Source organism: Nansenia antarctica (genome assembly GCF_963989245.1).
Source record: "Nansenia antarctica genome assembly, chromosome: 12".
Classification (NCBI taxonomy): domain Eukaryota; kingdom Metazoa; phylum Chordata; class Actinopteri; order Argentiniformes; family Microstomatidae; genus Nansenia; species Nansenia antarctica.
Genome location: NC_137682.1, coordinates 15,173,819 through 15,191,745, shown reverse-complemented (window position 1 = coordinate 15,191,745; position 17,927 = coordinate 15,173,819). Strand labels below are relative to the sequence as shown.

Genomic DNA, 17,927 nt, shown 5'->3' with positions numbered 1-17,927 from the left:
CTGACATCTTTGACTAAATTGCACAAAAACCTGTAGCTGATGTTAACCTGTTACCTTACAATGTAAACAAAGAGTGAATAAGTATTAAGATTGAAGCAGCGAACATTATTGGCTTTCATGCATGGTGCAGAAAGATTTACACGCATGCACAGATACACGCACACGCACACGGCACGCACACGCACACGCACACGCACACGCACACACACACACACACACACACACACACACACACACACACACACACACACACACACACACCTACCTGTGTGGTCTTAGGAATGAAAAACCAGATTCATGGATTGCTTTTGAAAGCAATCCAAAATGAATATTATCCACATAATCCATCAAATTGTGATTTGTTTTTGGTCCATCAGAGAGGTATTTAAAATAAGTCTACATACATTTCAAAATCTAAAACAAATATGTATACTACGGCATCAGGTCATTGGGGCAAAGACGAAATGAGAAGTTAATGTTTCACCAAAAATGTACATATTCATGTAAACATTGTACATAAAAGGTGAAACCTTTCAATACTGCTTTCTTGTATGGTGACTCCTGTAAAAATCTGTGTAAATGTTTTTGTATCAATGCACATAGAAGAATTCTCAAACGCTTCATGTAGGCCTATTAGCTAGATTGCGAGTATTAAATCACTTCCATTTTAAATTGACACTGAATTAGAATAGGCAACATCAAGTCTTACATCATCATTACCACATGGACATTTTTGAACATTTTGCCACATGCAACATCAGTTTTACAAAGCTTATACACCAATGGTAAACTTTGATTTGTTTGTTTGCAACATACAGCATCTCTGATGAAAAAGACATCCTATCACAGGTTGGATGTATGATGTCAAATGTATGAATACAAACTGAGCAAATATACAAGCAAACAGTGCTGACTAAATATTCCTCTATATTACAGGTAAAGTGACTTTGAGTTGCATAATTTCACCAGTAATAACACAAGGGGCTCCAATTCGCTTCTGCTAGTGCACTGCACACCACAAAGTTAAGTTGACATGGGCACTAGATTGGTAATTCTAGATAGTTTCAGTTAGCTCATGAGGTGGAGGGTGGGTCCACTGGAGGGTGGAAGAGCCTGAGATGAAGATGTTCATTGTCCAATCACCAATCAGGATTCCACTGCATATGTTGGAATGGATAATAATAACAGCACGTGACAAATACAATTACCATACTTCCAGTAGTAGGCAGCACATTTAACCACAAGCTGAAGTGTCTATTATATCATACCACTCTGCAAACCTTGGTTTGTTTTATAATATTCTCCCGACCCAATAATACCATGGATAAGAAGTGGAATTTTACAACTTTCAGGATGTTTGTGTGTAAAGGCCTACTTACACATAGAACACATTGTAGAGGAGGGTGCTATTTGTAGAGGATGGTCCTATGAAGGATTATCCCTGACCATTGCTGTGACGCTATGAAGTGCCTATTCTTACTTATTGTTTATTGGAAGTAGAATTATTCATTTGCCTATTCCCCTTCACAAATCCTCAGAACCTATTTACTGCTCCGCCTACAGTATATAACTGCAAAGTTTGTGTTGGTCAGTGCAGATGCACATAGACTTACTTACCTAAACCGTCTTTGCACATGATTTTCCATTGCCTGCCACAGTGGAATCAAATTGGAGCCCAAGGTCAGCAAATACTTTTTTTGGAATGCATTAACAAGACAGTAGTGTCATGTTTTTCTTCCTCACAAAATTACTTCTATACAAGATTGAACAGAGGCCTACTTTCTCACACTTCAATCTCAAATCTTTAAAACCCACTTTGTAGGTTTCTGTGCTGTGAATACAAAACATACAAAGTATATCACGCCAAATATCATGCGCTTTTCCCTGACTCTTTGTCATCAAAATCCCATGGACAAACGTCAACCATTTTGGCACTACTGACCGCTGGTGATTTGTAACTAGAACTCAAAGAATTTTCAATCTTTCTCTCTGGGGAAATCTTGGTTTGTGCACTGCTGGTGGGCACACTCTCTCCCTCCCATGGAGACACCTCCACTCTCTTATTCTCCGACACCTCCGGGTCTCTTGTTGAGCTCCTCCGTCTCCCTGACGTTGTTGGGGCGACCTGACCGCCTTCTGAGGATTGGCTGATGCGTCTCCTGTCCGAGGGCCTGCTGGACGAGCTCCTCCTCTCCTTGCTCTTTGACCTGTGCTTCTCTTCCTCTTTGTCCCTCCCTTTCTCTCTGTCTCCCCTGTCTTTGGAGGAGCATGAGCCTTTCCGTTTCCGCTTGGAATGCGGCACGGGGCTTGAGGTTTTCTCCTCTTTGGGGGAAGGTGGGGTATCGTAGTCCCAAGGGCAGATGTCCACCATCAGTGTAGGCGGCTGCAGCAGACTCCCTGTGGATTTAGAGTAGTCCGAGTGGAGGATCTTTGGCTTCCCGTCTGTGGGCGTGACGCTCTTCTTACGTTGAATTCTCTCAGGAGAGATGGAATCTGAATCGCCCTCTAACACCAGTTGATTCTCAAAGTCCCATGGGCAAACCTCTGGTTTAACGGGGAGCAAAGACCTGGGGTTCCTCATCTCCTTCCCTCCATCTCTTTCTCCCCCTTTGTCTTTGGAGCGGCGACGATTGGCGAGAGATTGCCCTGCAACTCTCTGCTTCTGCTGGGATCGGCTTCCCTTGTTGCTGCTGGAGCTGGCACTGCCACCGTGAACTGAAGTGGTCTCTCCCGGTGCAATGGACACATGCTTTTGGGACTTTCCCTCTGTGGGGGTTGAGGGCTCCTCCATGTCCCAGGGGCACACCTCGGACAGGTCATAGAGGTTCCTCCCTGGCTCAGAACAGATGGACGGCTGGCTGCCGTGCACTTGCTGCTTCATGATACCCATCTTGCTAGGGGTCTTGGTGTACTCCACTGATTGGCTGATGATCATTTTGGGGTAACACTCTGGTGTCTCATCCACCTCCGACAATGTCCTTCCCTTCAGCCCCTTCTTGCTGGCATCCTCCACACTGTGGGTCTTGCTTGTGAGTCCGGGCATCTTCTCTTTAGCACTGGCAATGACACTCAGGGACTTCTGCATTATTGACGACCTCAGGTGGATAGGCTTCTTGTCTTCTCTCGTGAGGTTGTGCGCGCTGGCCGACTTGCACACTAAGGGAACCGACTCGGTGGACTCTGCTGGTTGTACTCTTGTCGGTTCAGGCGACTTCTTGGCCTGCTTCCTGCCTATGAGGGAACCCAGCAAGGAACCCTCACCACCACCAGCCATTTTGTCTGCCGTGGACCCCATTACTCCAGCAGTTTCCTCTCCTTGGTCACAGACGTGGTCGTAGCTGTGAGACTTCTTCAGGTCTGGGACCTTGCTCTTCAGGGACTCTTCGCGGGACTTACCAGAATGGGACGGGTCAAAGGGATTTCTTCGAAGGGTGCTGCGGTTGCTGCCGTGCTCACTGCCATCACGGTCCTCACGGCTACACTGGCGGTGCATGGTTTCAGGAATCTCAGTGATGCGCCTCATGAGGGAGCGGCCCAGGCCTTTCTTGGAGCTGCGCTTCTTCTGCAGGTGGGGGTTGTTGGCCAGCATCTTCTTACGTTTGTAGACCTCCAGCTGGGCATAGAGCTTCTTGAGTTCATCCTGAAATGGAAATGGATGCAAAGGTCGCATACACATGGATTGATATGATATGATTGTTATATCATATGACTTTTCCTATGTTTTAGCAAATAGGTTAAAACATCCCACCAAGTGTGACCCAAAATTCACAATACCTTTTGTTGTTGATTGTTTTAGCAAATTAGTCAGTTAGTCTGAGGACCCAGCTCACCCTAATATCCTCAGGGTCCAGGCTGTGCTCGCTCCAGGCGGATGTTATGCTGCTGTTCAGGTAGGACCCAGACCTGCCCATATCCAGCTCTTCCTCGTAAGCTTCTGTGGCAATGTCATCCCTAGCCTGAGTCCCCGTGGAGAAAAACTAGATAAGGAAAAAAAACACACCTCAGCTTCAAGAGTGACACAGTTTAGATTGACATCATCCCATTGTGATTGTCTTACAGTACACATCTGAATAAGAACAAAGACTGAATGGTTTATTCTCCACTCAGCACAGCTGTTTAAATGTTCTTCATGAGACCGAAGAGATGCATGAAAATACCCCTGGGTGCACTTAGCTAGATGACAATAACCACTGACACAGTAGTAATCAGTGATTATGTGTTCCACCTTGGATTTGAAAGGAATAAGTAGTGGTAAAAGAAGAGAGTTACCTTTGGAATAAACAGTAAGCCCAAAGTTACAGTCACAGTCAAGTGTGTGTGAGCAAAGAACAGCATGAGCATCCAGTCAGGGTGCAGACCAGGGGCCAGAGAGAATCTGTAAACAGAGGGTTTGAGAGAGGATCCATTCATTGATCCTTGTCACTGACAGATAAATCAATAAATTCAAAATCCTCAGTATATTTCAACAACGGTCTTGGTAACTTGGTAACAAAAGCTCTTTTCAGAACAAAATCCTACTAAAATTGCTGGCAAGAAGTGAGGTAAAAGCTTAATCTAAGTCAATTTCAAATCAGGCAAGTAAATTACAAGGGGGTGTTTGGCTCCTTCAACCTTGTGCTAATTCAGCAGGGATCGCGGCGGTGGCCAAGAAGCTCCGGAGGTCGCTGACCCTCCATCACAGCTTTCAGTAATACGATTCTGCCTCGTTAATCATGTTAGTCATCCAAAGGGGGTGTTTTGGCATGTGGCCTTGAAGAGCAACAACACTTCAATTCCTTCTGCACCTCCCCCCTCCTTCTTCAGACAAACTCAGCCCTTATCTCCGGGCCGCAGCACTAGGCTGCTCTGATGCCTCCTCATGTCTTTCTTTTTGGGCAAATGTTATTCGGACTGCACCTGATTATAGGGGTGTGTTCTTCTCACTAGAACATTTGCTTCACTTGGCACGTGGCACGTTCTCACAGCTCCAAACGACGCAGAGCAAAGCACATTTTATCCAAACCTCTTGAAAAGGGTGGTTTCGCTCTGGTTAGAAACGACGCATGCATCACTTCGCTTCGCTTTTGGTGAGAACGCTGCTCGAGGCAGTCCATAGGAAAACAACAGCGCATGCGTGTTGATCTGAATAAGAGCGGGATGAACGGGCAATTATTCGTTTTTTTGGACTAATCAACTACCACGTCTGTTGCTTCGATTGCGTGCTTAGATTTCTTCGATGACGTATGTTACTTCATTTACATAAAGGGCTGTGAGAACGCAAATCAGAAAAAATATTTATGCAACAATGTTGCAATCTCATCCATTTGCTCCGGGTCATGATTCAGATTTTCATGTGAGAACATGACGTAAGACTGTAATTCAAAGCATTTACTGTGTGTTAATGTGTTAATCTTCTGAATTTTACATTTTGCCACAGAAAGTATATGATTTTTATACTTATCCGCACTATTCAATCATGGCTGGCTTTATTGGGAGACACATATCAACAAATAATGGTGATATTGTAGTGACTACATTATGGGTTCATGTTCTCCTCTTACTGTTGGTTGTGTAGTGGGAGGGAACCAGTTCTGGCACTAGGGGCAGAGGGGAGGATTATTAACGTTGCAACTTCCTGTTTAGACACAACAGTTTTGGTGATCTATTTTCTGGTCCTGTACTGAGAGTACAAGTTGTTATTTTGATTAAACAGTTATCATTACGTTGCCTACGTCTTTCCTTTTTCCTCCGGCACTACACTGGTGACCCCGACGTGACGACCGGTACAACCATGCTGTGGCGATGTTGGGCAGCTCCACCGCAGCTCGAGTGGTAGGTTTTTTGTCTGCTCCCCCGACGACGAACAAATATGAGCGCCTCAAGGCCCTGCTTCTAGAGACATTTGAACTGTCCACTGCGGAGAGGGTGCGTCGCCTATTTGCCATGTCGGACTTGGGTGACGAGAGGCCTTCTGCGCGCATGGAGAGGATGCTAAACCTGCTCGGTACAGAAGACCCCATGATCCTCTTCACAGAGCTGTTCATGCGCACATTGCCAGCTCAAGTTAGGATGGCGCTGGCCAACACCGCCATCATGGAGCCCCGCGCCCTGGCCAGGGAGGCGGACCGGTTCGTCTTGGCCATGCCTCAACGGTCCCCCGACCTGCTCGCTCCCGCGGCCGCCCCGCCACCCGACCGTCGCAGGAGAGCGAAGGATGACGCCAGACCTTCTGGCCAGCAGGGTAACGCTGCGGGCCATTGTTTCTACCACGCCACTTTTGGCGCCAAGGCCAAATGGTGCCGCTCACCCTGCACCTTCGGACCGACGGGAAACGGCGGGGCCGGCACTCAGTAGTGGCCCTGAGCGCTGGCGTCACCAACAGGCTGCTCTTCATACAAGACACCGCCTCTGGTCGCAGTTTCCTTTGTGACACAGGTGCCCAGTGGAGCATCATTCCGGCAGAGAGATCGGATGTGGCGAAGGAGGAGCGTGGTCCGCAGTTGGCAGGCGCGGACGGCACACCTATCTGCTCTTATGGCACTAGGGCGGTGGACGTGTGCTTCGGAGGGCAATGCTTTTCGTGGGATTTTGTCATAGCGGCTGTCACATTTCCCCTCCTTGGTGCGGATTTTCTGTGCGCCCACAACCTGTTGGTGGACGTGGGGAACAGGCGCCTGGTCAACTCACAGACTTTCGCTTCCTTCGCCTGTACGCAGGGGGAGGCGGTCTACAGCGGGTGGTCCAATACGCTCGCCGAAAGTGACCAGTACCTTCGGCTGCTCGCCGAATTCCCCGACCTTACCAAGCCCACCTTCTCCGCGCCCACGGTGAAACACGGAGTGGAGCACCACATCGAGACCGAGGGGCCTCCCCTCCACGCCAGGGCCAGGCGCCTCAACCCGGAGAAGCTGGCCATCGCCAGGGCGGAGTTTGCGCATATGGAGCAGGTGGGCATCGTTCGGCGCTCGAGCAGCCCCTGGGCGTCTCCCCTGCACATCGTCCCTAAGTCAGACGGCGGGTGGCGCCCATGTGGGGACTACCGCCGCCTCAACGACGCGTCCAAGCCTGACCGCTACCCGGTCCCACATGTCCAGGACTTTTCAGCGAACCTGGCAGGCAAACGCTTCTTCTCCAAAGTGGACCTGGTACGGGGGTACCATCAGGTGCCGGTGCACCCCGAGGACGTCCCTAAGACGGCCGTAATCACGCCATTTGGACTCTTCGAGTTTCTGCGGATGCCGTTCGGCCTGAAGAACGCGGCGCAGACCTTCCAACGCCTCATGCACTCGGTGCTCCGGGACCTACCATTCCTCTTCGTCTACTTGGATGACATCCTCGTCGCAAGCACCATGGAGGAGGAGCACCTGTCCCACCTCCGGGCCCTTTTCACACGGCTCAGCCAACATGGGCTGATTGTCAATCCGGCGAAGTGTGAGTTCGGACGGAACACCATCGACTTTCTCGGGCACCGGGTCTCCGCAGAGGGGGTGACCCCCCTCCCCTCGAAGGTGGAAGCTGTCGCTGCTTTCCCGCGCCCCAGCACAATCAGCGAGCTCAAGGGGTTCATCGGGATGGTAACCTTCTACTATCGCTTCCTCCACCACATCGCTCACATCCTGCGGCCTCTGTACGATGCCCAGAAGGGCAAGACTCTGAAGCAGCCGGTGGACTGGACGGCGGAGCGTGTCAAAGCCTTTCAGGACACCAAGGCGGCCCTGGCCCACGCTGCCATGTTGGCCCACCCCTCGCCCTCGGCACCCACTGCTCTCACCACGGACGCCTCTGACTTTGCTGTGGGAGCGGTGTACGAACAGTGGGTTGGGGACGCCTGGCAGCCTCTTGCATTCTTCAGCCGCCAGCTGTCTCCCAGAGAGCAAAGGTACAGCACATTCGACAGGGAGCTCCTCGGGCTGTGGCTTGCTGTCAGACACTTCCGTTTTTTACTGGAGGGCCGCGAGTTTACGGCCTACGTGGACCACAAGCCACTCACGCACGCCATGTCCAAGGTGGCGGAGCCGTGGTCCGACCGCCAACAGCGCCAGCTCGCCTACATATCCGAGTTCACCACAGACATCCAGCACGTTGCTGGGAAGTCCAACCAGGTCGCGGATTGTCTCTCCAGGGCGGTGGTTGGTGCGGTCCAACTGGGTTTGGACTACGCGCGCATGGCTGCAGACCAGGCCGCCGACCCCGCCGTCCAGGCTCTCAAGTTGTCGGACACAGGACTGCGCCTAGAAGAGGTGGTTTTCGGTGACGCAGGGGCCACGCTCCTGTGCGACGTCTCCATGGGTCAGCCACGACCGGTGGTCCCCGCCAACTGGAGGCGCCCCGCCTTCGAGGCGATACACGGCTTGTCTCACCCTGGTAGGAAACCGTCCTCACGGCTGGTGTCAGAGAAATTCGTCTGGCATGGGCTCAAGAGGGATGTGAGGGCCTGGGTAGACACGTGCATCGCCTGCCAGCGCGCCAAGGTGCATCGACACGTCAAGGCCCCCCTGGAGCAGTTCTCTGTGCCTGAGCGGAGGTTCGATCATGTAAACGTGGACCTGGTAGGGCCGCTGCCCCCCTCGCACGGATACACCTATCTCTTTACCATGGTGGACAGGACGACTCGCTGGCCGGAGGCAGTTCCGCTCTCCTCAACGACAGCCCCCGACCTGGCCCGGGCGTTCATCGCGGTGTGGGTCTCCCGCTACGGCACCCCTGCTGATCTCTCCTCTGACCGTGGCTCACAGTTTACTTCAGAGCTGTGGGCAGCGGTGGCGGAGAATCTGGGGGTCAAGCTCCACCGCACAACCGCCTATCACCCGCAGGCGAACGGGCTCTGTGAGCGTTTCCATCGATCCATGAAGGCCGCCCTTCGAGCCAGCCTCACGGACAGCGACTGGCTTGACAAGCTGCCGTGGGTCATGCTGGGGCTCAGGACAGCGCCTAAGGAGGACCTCCAGTCGTCGTCCGCTGAGCTGGTGTTTGGACAGCCGCTGCGGGTCCCCGGTGACTTCATTCCCAAGTCAACGGAGCCCTGGTCCGCCGCCGCTCAGCGCGCCTCCCTGCTGGACAGCGCCAGGACCTTCGTCCCGGTCCCGACTACGCAGCATGGTGTCCCTACTTCGAGGGTGCCCCCGGAGCTGCACTCGGCGAGGTTCGTTTTCATTCGTCATGATGGCCACAGGACTCCACTACGTCCTCCTTATGACGGGCCTTTCCGTGTCATCGAGGCCGGAGCCAAGAACTTCATGGTTGACATGGGGGGTAGGCCTGAGTGTGTGTCCGTTGATCGCCTCAAACCGGCCCACTTGGACCTTGAACTGCCCCTGGACTTGGCCCTGCCACCGCGCAGAGGCCGGCCTCCAGTCCTACCGCCCCTGCCGCGCCCTGGCCATTCCCCCCTCCGACCCCGACAACCCCCCGCAGCTCGCGAGCCCCCGGTCGTCACTGCCCCCCGTCCTTCCCTGCAGGAGGACGTGATGGGCGATGTCACACCTCCTCCCGCACCTCCTGACTTTACCTACGATCGTAGGGGCCGGGCCATACGCCCTCCTCGCCGTGAGGATTTCCAATATTGAGGTGAACACTGGGGGGGCTGGTGTAGTGACTACATTATGGGTTCATGTTCTCCTCTTACTGTTGGTTGTGTAGTGGGAGGGAACCAGTTCTGGCACTAGGGGCAGAGGGGAGGATTATTAACGTTGCAACTTCCTGTTTAGACACAACAGTTTTGGTGATCTATTTTCTGGTCCTGTACTGAGAGTACAAGTTGTTATTTTGATTAAACAGTTATCATTACGTTGCCTACGTCTTTCCTTTTTCCTCCGGCACTACAATATTAAACATTATCAGACAACTTTGAGTGAGGCTTTATTGTGATGGCAGAACAATCACCTGGCTAGATGGGTGTTGAAAGCATTATTAATACGGGTGGGTCCAATGTAATGGGGGGTTTTGGGATCCTCCCCCAGACATTTTAACAGAGTAGATGTTTCCTGTATTCTGGTGCCTTTTAACAGGTGGCACCTGCAGCCAACCCCATAAGTATGGCCGCATGTCTGTGTGTTTGTTTGTTTACAAAATGTCTACAAAACAAAGTGTTCATTGATCAACATACACGATTCACAGCACTGTCATCTGCCGATGTTATTTTATTAAATGTTATTTGTTCATTGTCATGCCTTTCTTTTTCTGCGATTTAAATTTGTTCTCCGATGGGTATAAACTACATTAATCCTCCAATCATTTCTACTACTACTATGAAGAATCACCAGGACCTGAGGCCTGTGTCTCAAAGCTAGATTATATTGTTAGCCAGTTATACTCTTGTGTTCACTCTTGTGTATGTGTGTGCGTACAGTGAGAATCTGCCTGGGTGCAAGGTAGCAGTGAAAACATGGTATGGAGTTTCATTGTTTTGGGCATTCTCTCAATATGCAAGTGGAATGGATTTGATAATGAAGCACTGACACAGCACTCTGAAAAGAGGGCCGAGTCGATAGACCGAGGCACTGATTTTTGACCGATTTTTAAAACATGGTAAAAATGGGGGGGGGTCCAAACTAATCATTTTCAAAAGTGGGTGGGACTTGTACTGGCTTTAATGAGCATGACAAAATACTTTCTAGACTTTTTATACTTCTACACCAAGCGCTTTAACGCTTTTAATAATTCAGGAATTTAATTTCAGCATTAAATGTACTTACAACAGATAAGTTCTATATGTAGGTTTGGGACGAAACGGTGAGACGGTATTAAAGTATAGGTCAGCAAACACAGGCATCACACCACACCACACCCACACACGCACGCACGCACGCACGCACGCACAAACACACACGCGCGCACACACACACACACACACACACACACACACACACACACACACACACACACACCTAGTGGTCAAATGAGGAGGTAGCTCATTGAGTGTCAGCTCCAGCAGACTCAAGAGAGACAGTTACAGGGCATAAGGAGTTTATTTTAAGCCTTGGCAGATTTATGCACTGTCTGCTTGGTGCAGGCATATTTTATTCACCTCCTTTCAAGTGGCTTATCCGTGCTGTCCTGCTGACACTATTCATTTACATGACGGGGAGCAGTCCATGCCTTTTAACAGGGATATTCTGCTCTTGTTATTCTCTTACTTAGAGGCCCACATCTTCCTTGATTATGAATATAAACTACAGTATATGGCACCTATATAGCAACCTTACAGGAGCATTTTCAATTGACCCTTGTTTGTGCTTATTATATCCATTGCATACCATACATTGGGATTTACATTTATACATTTGGGATTTTAAATTAAATTAAATCTTAAGGTGTAATTTAATTCAACTTACCTAATGACATGGAATACTGCCGATATGAGAAGTTCATTGTATATAGCCAAAGCCAAGTAGCGTGGTTCATGAAATGCTGACGGTACTGTCCGGACAGCATAGCAGAGATAGACCCCCCACAGGAGAAACAAAAATTCAGCTGTATTTGGAAAGGTAGACAAAAAATGTGGGTTAGAACAGACTGCCAGCATTTATCTGCCAGCATTTTTCCCCCACAGCATGAGAACCCACCACTACCATGTGGACAGATCTCCTGCTAGAGAGTGGATGCAAGCTGCAGACTGAAAGAGAGTCTGTATATTGTTTCTCATTCACTCTGCTATATCAGAAATTTGCTCAGTTATCTGACTCCAATGTTCTTTGGAAAATCCTCCCAATCCCCCCAAAAATCCTCCCAATAATTATTAGCAATTACAAGTTGGGAATCATGTTGGAATCTGGATGATGATTTGTCAGCAGTGAATATCATTGTGAATTATCATCCATGAATATTTATAAATCATTACTAATTATGTGATACTAATTGGTATGGTAGCTGTTTGTAGCTTTTTCTTCTTACTGTGTTCAATAGTCGTTTTATCTGTACAGTATAGTATAGTGGATAGTGTACATAGCCTTTATTTATGTAAACCAGCTCCTTTCCCTTCTTTTTTTTTTTTTTTTTGATATCCCAAATTTCGTTGTTTGGTACCTGTACTATAGCAATGACAATAAAGACCATTCATTCAATACTTTTTTACTGTGTCATTCCACTTTATTGCACATAGATTTTTTATGGATTGGAATGTTACAATTTCTTTAGCTGTGTAGTTTCATTGAGTTAATACGAATATCTGGTCTAAATTTATAAATGTTATGTTAATTTTATGTGAATAGCTGCAATGGAAATATGTTTAATTTAACAATTGTTGATGTGATACTTATTTTCCCCACTGTATCTGGAATCACACTTTAAACTAATTACAACTTTAAAGGCTTTATTAAGCCTTCTGAAACTCTTTATAAGCCTCAAATAAATGCTTCACATATAATTTATGAATAAATGTTATGCCACATTAATGTTGGCAAAAGACTTATACTTAGTGCCAGATTGCAGGACCTTTTATAACACCCAAATTAAGTATGAATTATTTATGATGAAGGCTTTATGGGTTTAGGAATGCTTCATTAAACTTTAGTTTAGTAATGAGTTTGTTATAAGTTGCAATTTCTTTGTTGTTGTTTGTAGGAACACTTTACTTACAACATCTTGATATGGTCAACATAACACTGTCATAAGGATGGCATAATCTGTATATTATGAAAGGTCATAAAGACTCTAATTATTTCAGGTACATATGCTTTAGTGAGAAGTGCTAGAATACAGATATAATTTGTTATATCATTTATATTTTCATATATGGGTGCAAAAATGTGGGCACCGTTGGTTTAAATGTCTTGAAAGCAAAAACAAAAAAAAGGGTTGAATTATATATTCTGAAGTACCTTCTAAAGTATCCGACTGCGGTGGCTGTTGTGTCTGGTGTTAAAAACCATGGGTTCCTCTAAACAGTTGTCCAAGGATGTCAGAATCAAGATAGTTCACTTCCACCATCAAGGAGAAGACTAACTAACTAACTAACTCTTGAAACCAACATTTAAAACTACCCATTTCCACTGTCAGAAACATCATCAGAAAATGGAAAATAAATGGAACAATTGAAGTCAAGGCAAGATCTGGAAGACCAAGAACATTTTCAGATAGAATGGCCCACGGTCTGGTGAGAAATGCTCAGAAGAATCCACACATCACTGCAAAAGAGCTGCAAAAAAGAGTAGCAGACGTCTGTAAGCGTCTGAAGTATGCAAAAGAAAACCTTGAGAAACCTGGAGCCTATTGGAACAATGTGCTTTGGACTGACCAAACCAACCTTTTGGCCACAACCAAAGAAGGTATGTTTGGAGAAAAAAGGGTGAAGCATTTGTAGAGAAGAACACTTTGCCAACTGTTAAGCATGGAGGTGGATCCATTATGCTTTGGGATTGTTTAGCAGCTGGGGGCACAGGCAATATTGTGTGGGTGGAAGGAAGAATGGATTCCACCAAATATCAAGACATTCTGGAGGCTAATATTTGAAGGTCAGTCCAGAAATTGAAGTTGAAGAGAGGTTGGGTATTCCAGCAAGACAATGACCCGAAGCTGGCTACAGGAAGCGTTTGCAAGCTGTTATAGTTACCCGAGGAGGGGTTACAAAGTACTAGCTGACAGGGTTCCCAAACTTTTGCACAAGGCCTTTTTCCTTGTTTTATTATTTTGAAACTGTAAAAAGTTACAAATAAAAATTTATCTTGCTTTAGAATGTGATAAAATGTTTAACTTTGTACCATTTAGAGGTTAGGTTTGTTTCTTTTCACTTAGATATTAATTGTAAAAGGCATTTTGACTCCACTGCATTGTCTTCAGTCAAAGCACTAGTTGCTAGTACGAACAGTAGTAATAAAAGTCTAAACAGTAGTAATAAAAGTCACATTCCAAACTACACCAGTACTAGCAGCCTCACCATCACTATCATTTACCGTGACGGACTTACCGATGGACATCATGTAATCCCAGCGGTCCAGTAGACACATGCTGAACTGCAGACCCTCGGGGGTGACCCCCACATCGATGAGGGCCAGGGTTCGATCAGGACTCTGACACACAGCCGAGGTCCAGGCCACCAGGAACCAGCAGACCACCAGCAAGATGACCCCTAGCAGTCGCAGGACCCTCCAGCTGGTCATGTAAGGGGTCCGCTGGGCAGTGCGCGACAAGAACACCTTCAGGACCCTGTATTAGGGCGAAAAGTTTGGGTATTGGGTTTGTAAAAATATAGTTACTATTCCTCTTGTAACTGTATTACTGTTACTCCTACCATACTGGTATTATCACCACCATTATTTCTATGTCTACTGTAACACAATAACACTACATCTACATACTGTAATTACACTGGAACTACTACTATCCCCTACATTTCTAGTTGCAACCAATTGTAGTCCTTGAAGAAGGCCATGCCTAAACGAAAACCAGTTTTTATAATGTGTTCTATTAAACATGCCAGAATAAATAAAGGCATTTTAAATGTATGAAGAGTGCCTTGGTCCTCTTTCCGTTTTTAAATGACCAATTAACTCTTTTACCAAAGAGCACCTATTGAGGAGGATGAACAAACACTGACTCCATTGTATTAAGGCACACTATGTACAGTAGTCCAATATTATAATCAAATAACAAATATTTATGAACTATATTATCAACAAATAACTTGGATCCTGTATGTATTTACGTGTCTATTCCTTCTCACTATTGCTACAATGACCACAAAATGAATAGCTGTGTAAATAACCAGATCAACCCGGTGAACTTCCGGGTTGAGGTAGAAAACGTTTGGACTTCTCTTTATTAAAAAGAAGCAATTACAGCAATGCAATCAATAACTGATAACTACACCTGATAACTACAATGACCCCAAAATGAATGGTTAGGACGGCTGTGTAAATAACCAGATCACATATCACGTTGACTATAATGCAGTCTGTAGAGAGCTGCATAGCCACTTTACATGTCTTCACAAGGGGTGGCATCGAGATAGACCACCATTGCAATGGCAGTATGAACCATTTAAACATTGGCCCACTGTATGTACTTTCTTTTAGTAGCAATTGCTTCTCGTGATTGTGTGCTCTCTCTGAGCTGTGCACTAGATTATCATAGATATAGCGAGGAGGGGATATCTCAACCTCTGTGAGGAACAGGCCAGGATTGATCCGTCTCATCTTTGATATGTTTGAGTGGGACTGCTATAAAGTCTGACCCTGAGGGCAGGTTTCAAATGTTCCACACCAAAAGGAATGTAATTGGTAATTTTGTGAAGAGAAGTAGCTAGCTACCCTTTGCCCCCTCTTCTACGAGCAGTGGGAGTGGGAGTGGGAGTGAACATGTACTTGCACATATGCACGCACACGCACACAGAAGAGGAGAAAACGTTTACATTGTGGTAGGTAGATCTGTGTAATTCAAAATGATATGTCATGGTCCTCTCACATGAATCATTAGGATAAGATAGCATAATGTGCAATATAATTAGGGATGCACCGATACCGATACTGTACTCATACTCATACTCGTAATCGGAAAACTACTCCGATACAACTGCTCCCAATACCACTTTACGGCAACGTAACGTAACTTCTCGTAGCAGGTAGGCAGAGGAGGAGCAATGTCAGCAGTTTGGAGATATTTTAGGATAAGCGATGATAACGACAAAAGTAGAGCAAACTGCAAACTATGCTCTGCTAAATTCTATATGTGACAGGGTCTGGTGAAAGAGGTAACAAGTCGGGAAATGTCAAGTCGTAAAAATGACCAAAAGGTTTTAGTTTTTTTCATATTACGAAAGAGCCCACTCAGCAAGAAACAACAGTTTTAGGATCACTAAATATCATCTGTCTTCCTACTTTGTACTCCGGTGAGTGTTAGTGATACATGGCTTGTTAACCATCGTACGTTTTAGGACTGTTCAAAAGCTCAGTCTGTGTGATCATCTAGTTATGTGTAGTGTTTTTAGCATGTTGATGTTCTATCAGCATATTGTGATGTGTTAAACATGCAGTTAGATGTTATATAGCAATGTTTTTTGTTAGCTGCTAGCTAGCTACCAACCCAATGGTAGCAAACTCGTCAGTTTTGTTTTAAGTCAAATTCTAAAATTATCAGTGTTATTATAAGGTATGTAATCACTGTGACTAGTGAAGTTAATATGATTATAGTGTACGACCGGAACCTAGAACTGTTGCATTGTTTTCAATAATAATTAAAGGAATTCATTATTCATTCATTTTTTCTGCATTATTTTTCTGACACTGTTCATCGTGAATTAGGATCAACAGACAATCGTCAATGAGATTGAGGATGCCATGGCAGACCACCTTAGGCACTCTGCAAGGAAATCCATTTGTGATGGATACAAGAAAGCTGGACTCTTTACATGTCAGAAATTGTGGAGGATTCATGTATAATTAGATTTTGGGTTGAATCGAACAGTTGAAACAACCTCAAAATGACCTTTCACATATGCCCCTGAAATTTGTGTGACATCAACGCTGGACAGAGTCAGAGATGTCTTTTCAACTTTGAATCAACCACAAAATGTTACTGCGATGCCATGCTTCACTTAGAATGAAATATCCTCATCTCAGTAGTGAAGTAGTGATGTTGCTGTATCTGTGAACTGTTTTGCTGGCTGTGTCTGAAAGTGAGTTGTGGTGTTTTGGTTTTGTTTCACTTTTGGAAGTATCCATTGAATTGTAAGTCACTTTACTATACGGTATCCAAAAACCTCTGTAGATAAATGACTATTCCCATGGGAAGTTTCCATGCAAATTCCCTGAATTTTGCAACCGTAATGACAAGTGCTCCTTTAGAAAAAAAAGGGAAAAAGATAAGAGTAAATTCATTGTTTCACCTCTTGTCGAGTGGCATAAAATGTATTTACACAGTATCAACAATGTAACAACAGTTTTCTGTATACATTAATTAGTATTACTAACATACAAGTTATGATCAAACTAATACCTGTAAAGCTTCAGGATCACTGTTCCATAAACAGAAGCAAAACCCAGGAGACGAACCCATCTCAGGAGGATACAGCGGAATACGCTCGGGTTGAAGTAAAGTATCATCACCTAAAGGGATATTCAACATTAGCATACACGGCAAGTGCTCACTTTTCTCTCAGCATTGCAAACACAACTTTAACTTTCGTTATGCCCAATTGCCAGAGGACATCTGACTGTGGGGCAGGGCCCGTACCCTTAATGTTTGCAGTCTAATTTTCTGCATGTTGACTAAATGGGAAAATGCTGACAGTGGGTTGAAAAATGTTACCCTGCGGTTTTTGCGCAGTGTGAAGATCGTACTTGCTCATTACAGCCTGACTCAAGACATAGGCAAACTTCACGAAGTACAATGGGTGTTTGCAAAGCTTATGTGTTGTAGGTCCCCGTTTTACACTTGTTTATACTTGAGGAGGGCCGCAAATATATCACATCTCAAGCGACTAAAATGGAATTGAGTGTCACAGTCTATGCTGAATACACAATGTGTTATGTGAAATCTTATATTGTGAATTCCTCTAAGATGAAATCTCTCCCATGTGTCAATGCTACTATTTCAATCAATGCCCTTTAAAACATACATAGATCAGAAGGAACTGTTCAGATTAACCGCTTCCACAGCCTTGCAGACTTTTATGGAATCCAAACAAAGACGACCAAACAAACACGTCTTCCACAATTCCCCAACCCATCATAGCCTGCACATGAGTGTGAAGGCCTTTCCAAACCCATTTTATTTGGGTTACCTTTATGTTCTTGTTTACATGCTGTATATTTATTTATTTACGGGATTGGAACTATGTACAAGCCTTCTGGGCTTCGTTCCCTCCTTGCACTGTGCTAAAACTAAACTAAACTATATGACTCATATCACACCCATATATTATACCCAGTAATTTATCCCCCTTTCAAATTCCCATGATGCATTCTTATTTTTATCTTTAATTAAGCAGTGTGACAGGTGCACCTGCGGGTGTG

The 17,927-nt window shown here is 45.9% G+C and overlaps 1 protein-coding gene across 1 annotated transcript in view; it reads right to left on the bottom strand.

Annotated features, from left to right (window-relative positions):
• Positions 1–1,870: 1,870 nt before the first annotated feature.
• gpr158b (G protein-coupled receptor 158b) overlaps positions 1,871–17,927 on the bottom strand; it is a gene marked incomplete at both ends in the record, with an annotated part of 61,275 nt that continues 45,218 nt past the window's right edge. Inside the window, 6 exons of the mRNA XM_080543551.1 lie at positions 1,871–3,640; positions 3,831–3,977; positions 4,270–4,375; positions 11,313–11,451; positions 13,883–14,121; positions 16,909–17,018. Of these exons, the coding sequence (XP_080399677.1) occupies positions 1,871–3,640; positions 3,831–3,977; positions 4,270–4,375; positions 11,313–11,451; positions 13,883–14,121; positions 16,909–17,018 (2,511 nt within the window). The remainder of the gene's footprint in view (positions 3,641–3,830; positions 3,978–4,269; positions 4,376–11,312; positions 11,452–13,882; positions 14,122–16,908; positions 17,019–17,927) is intronic.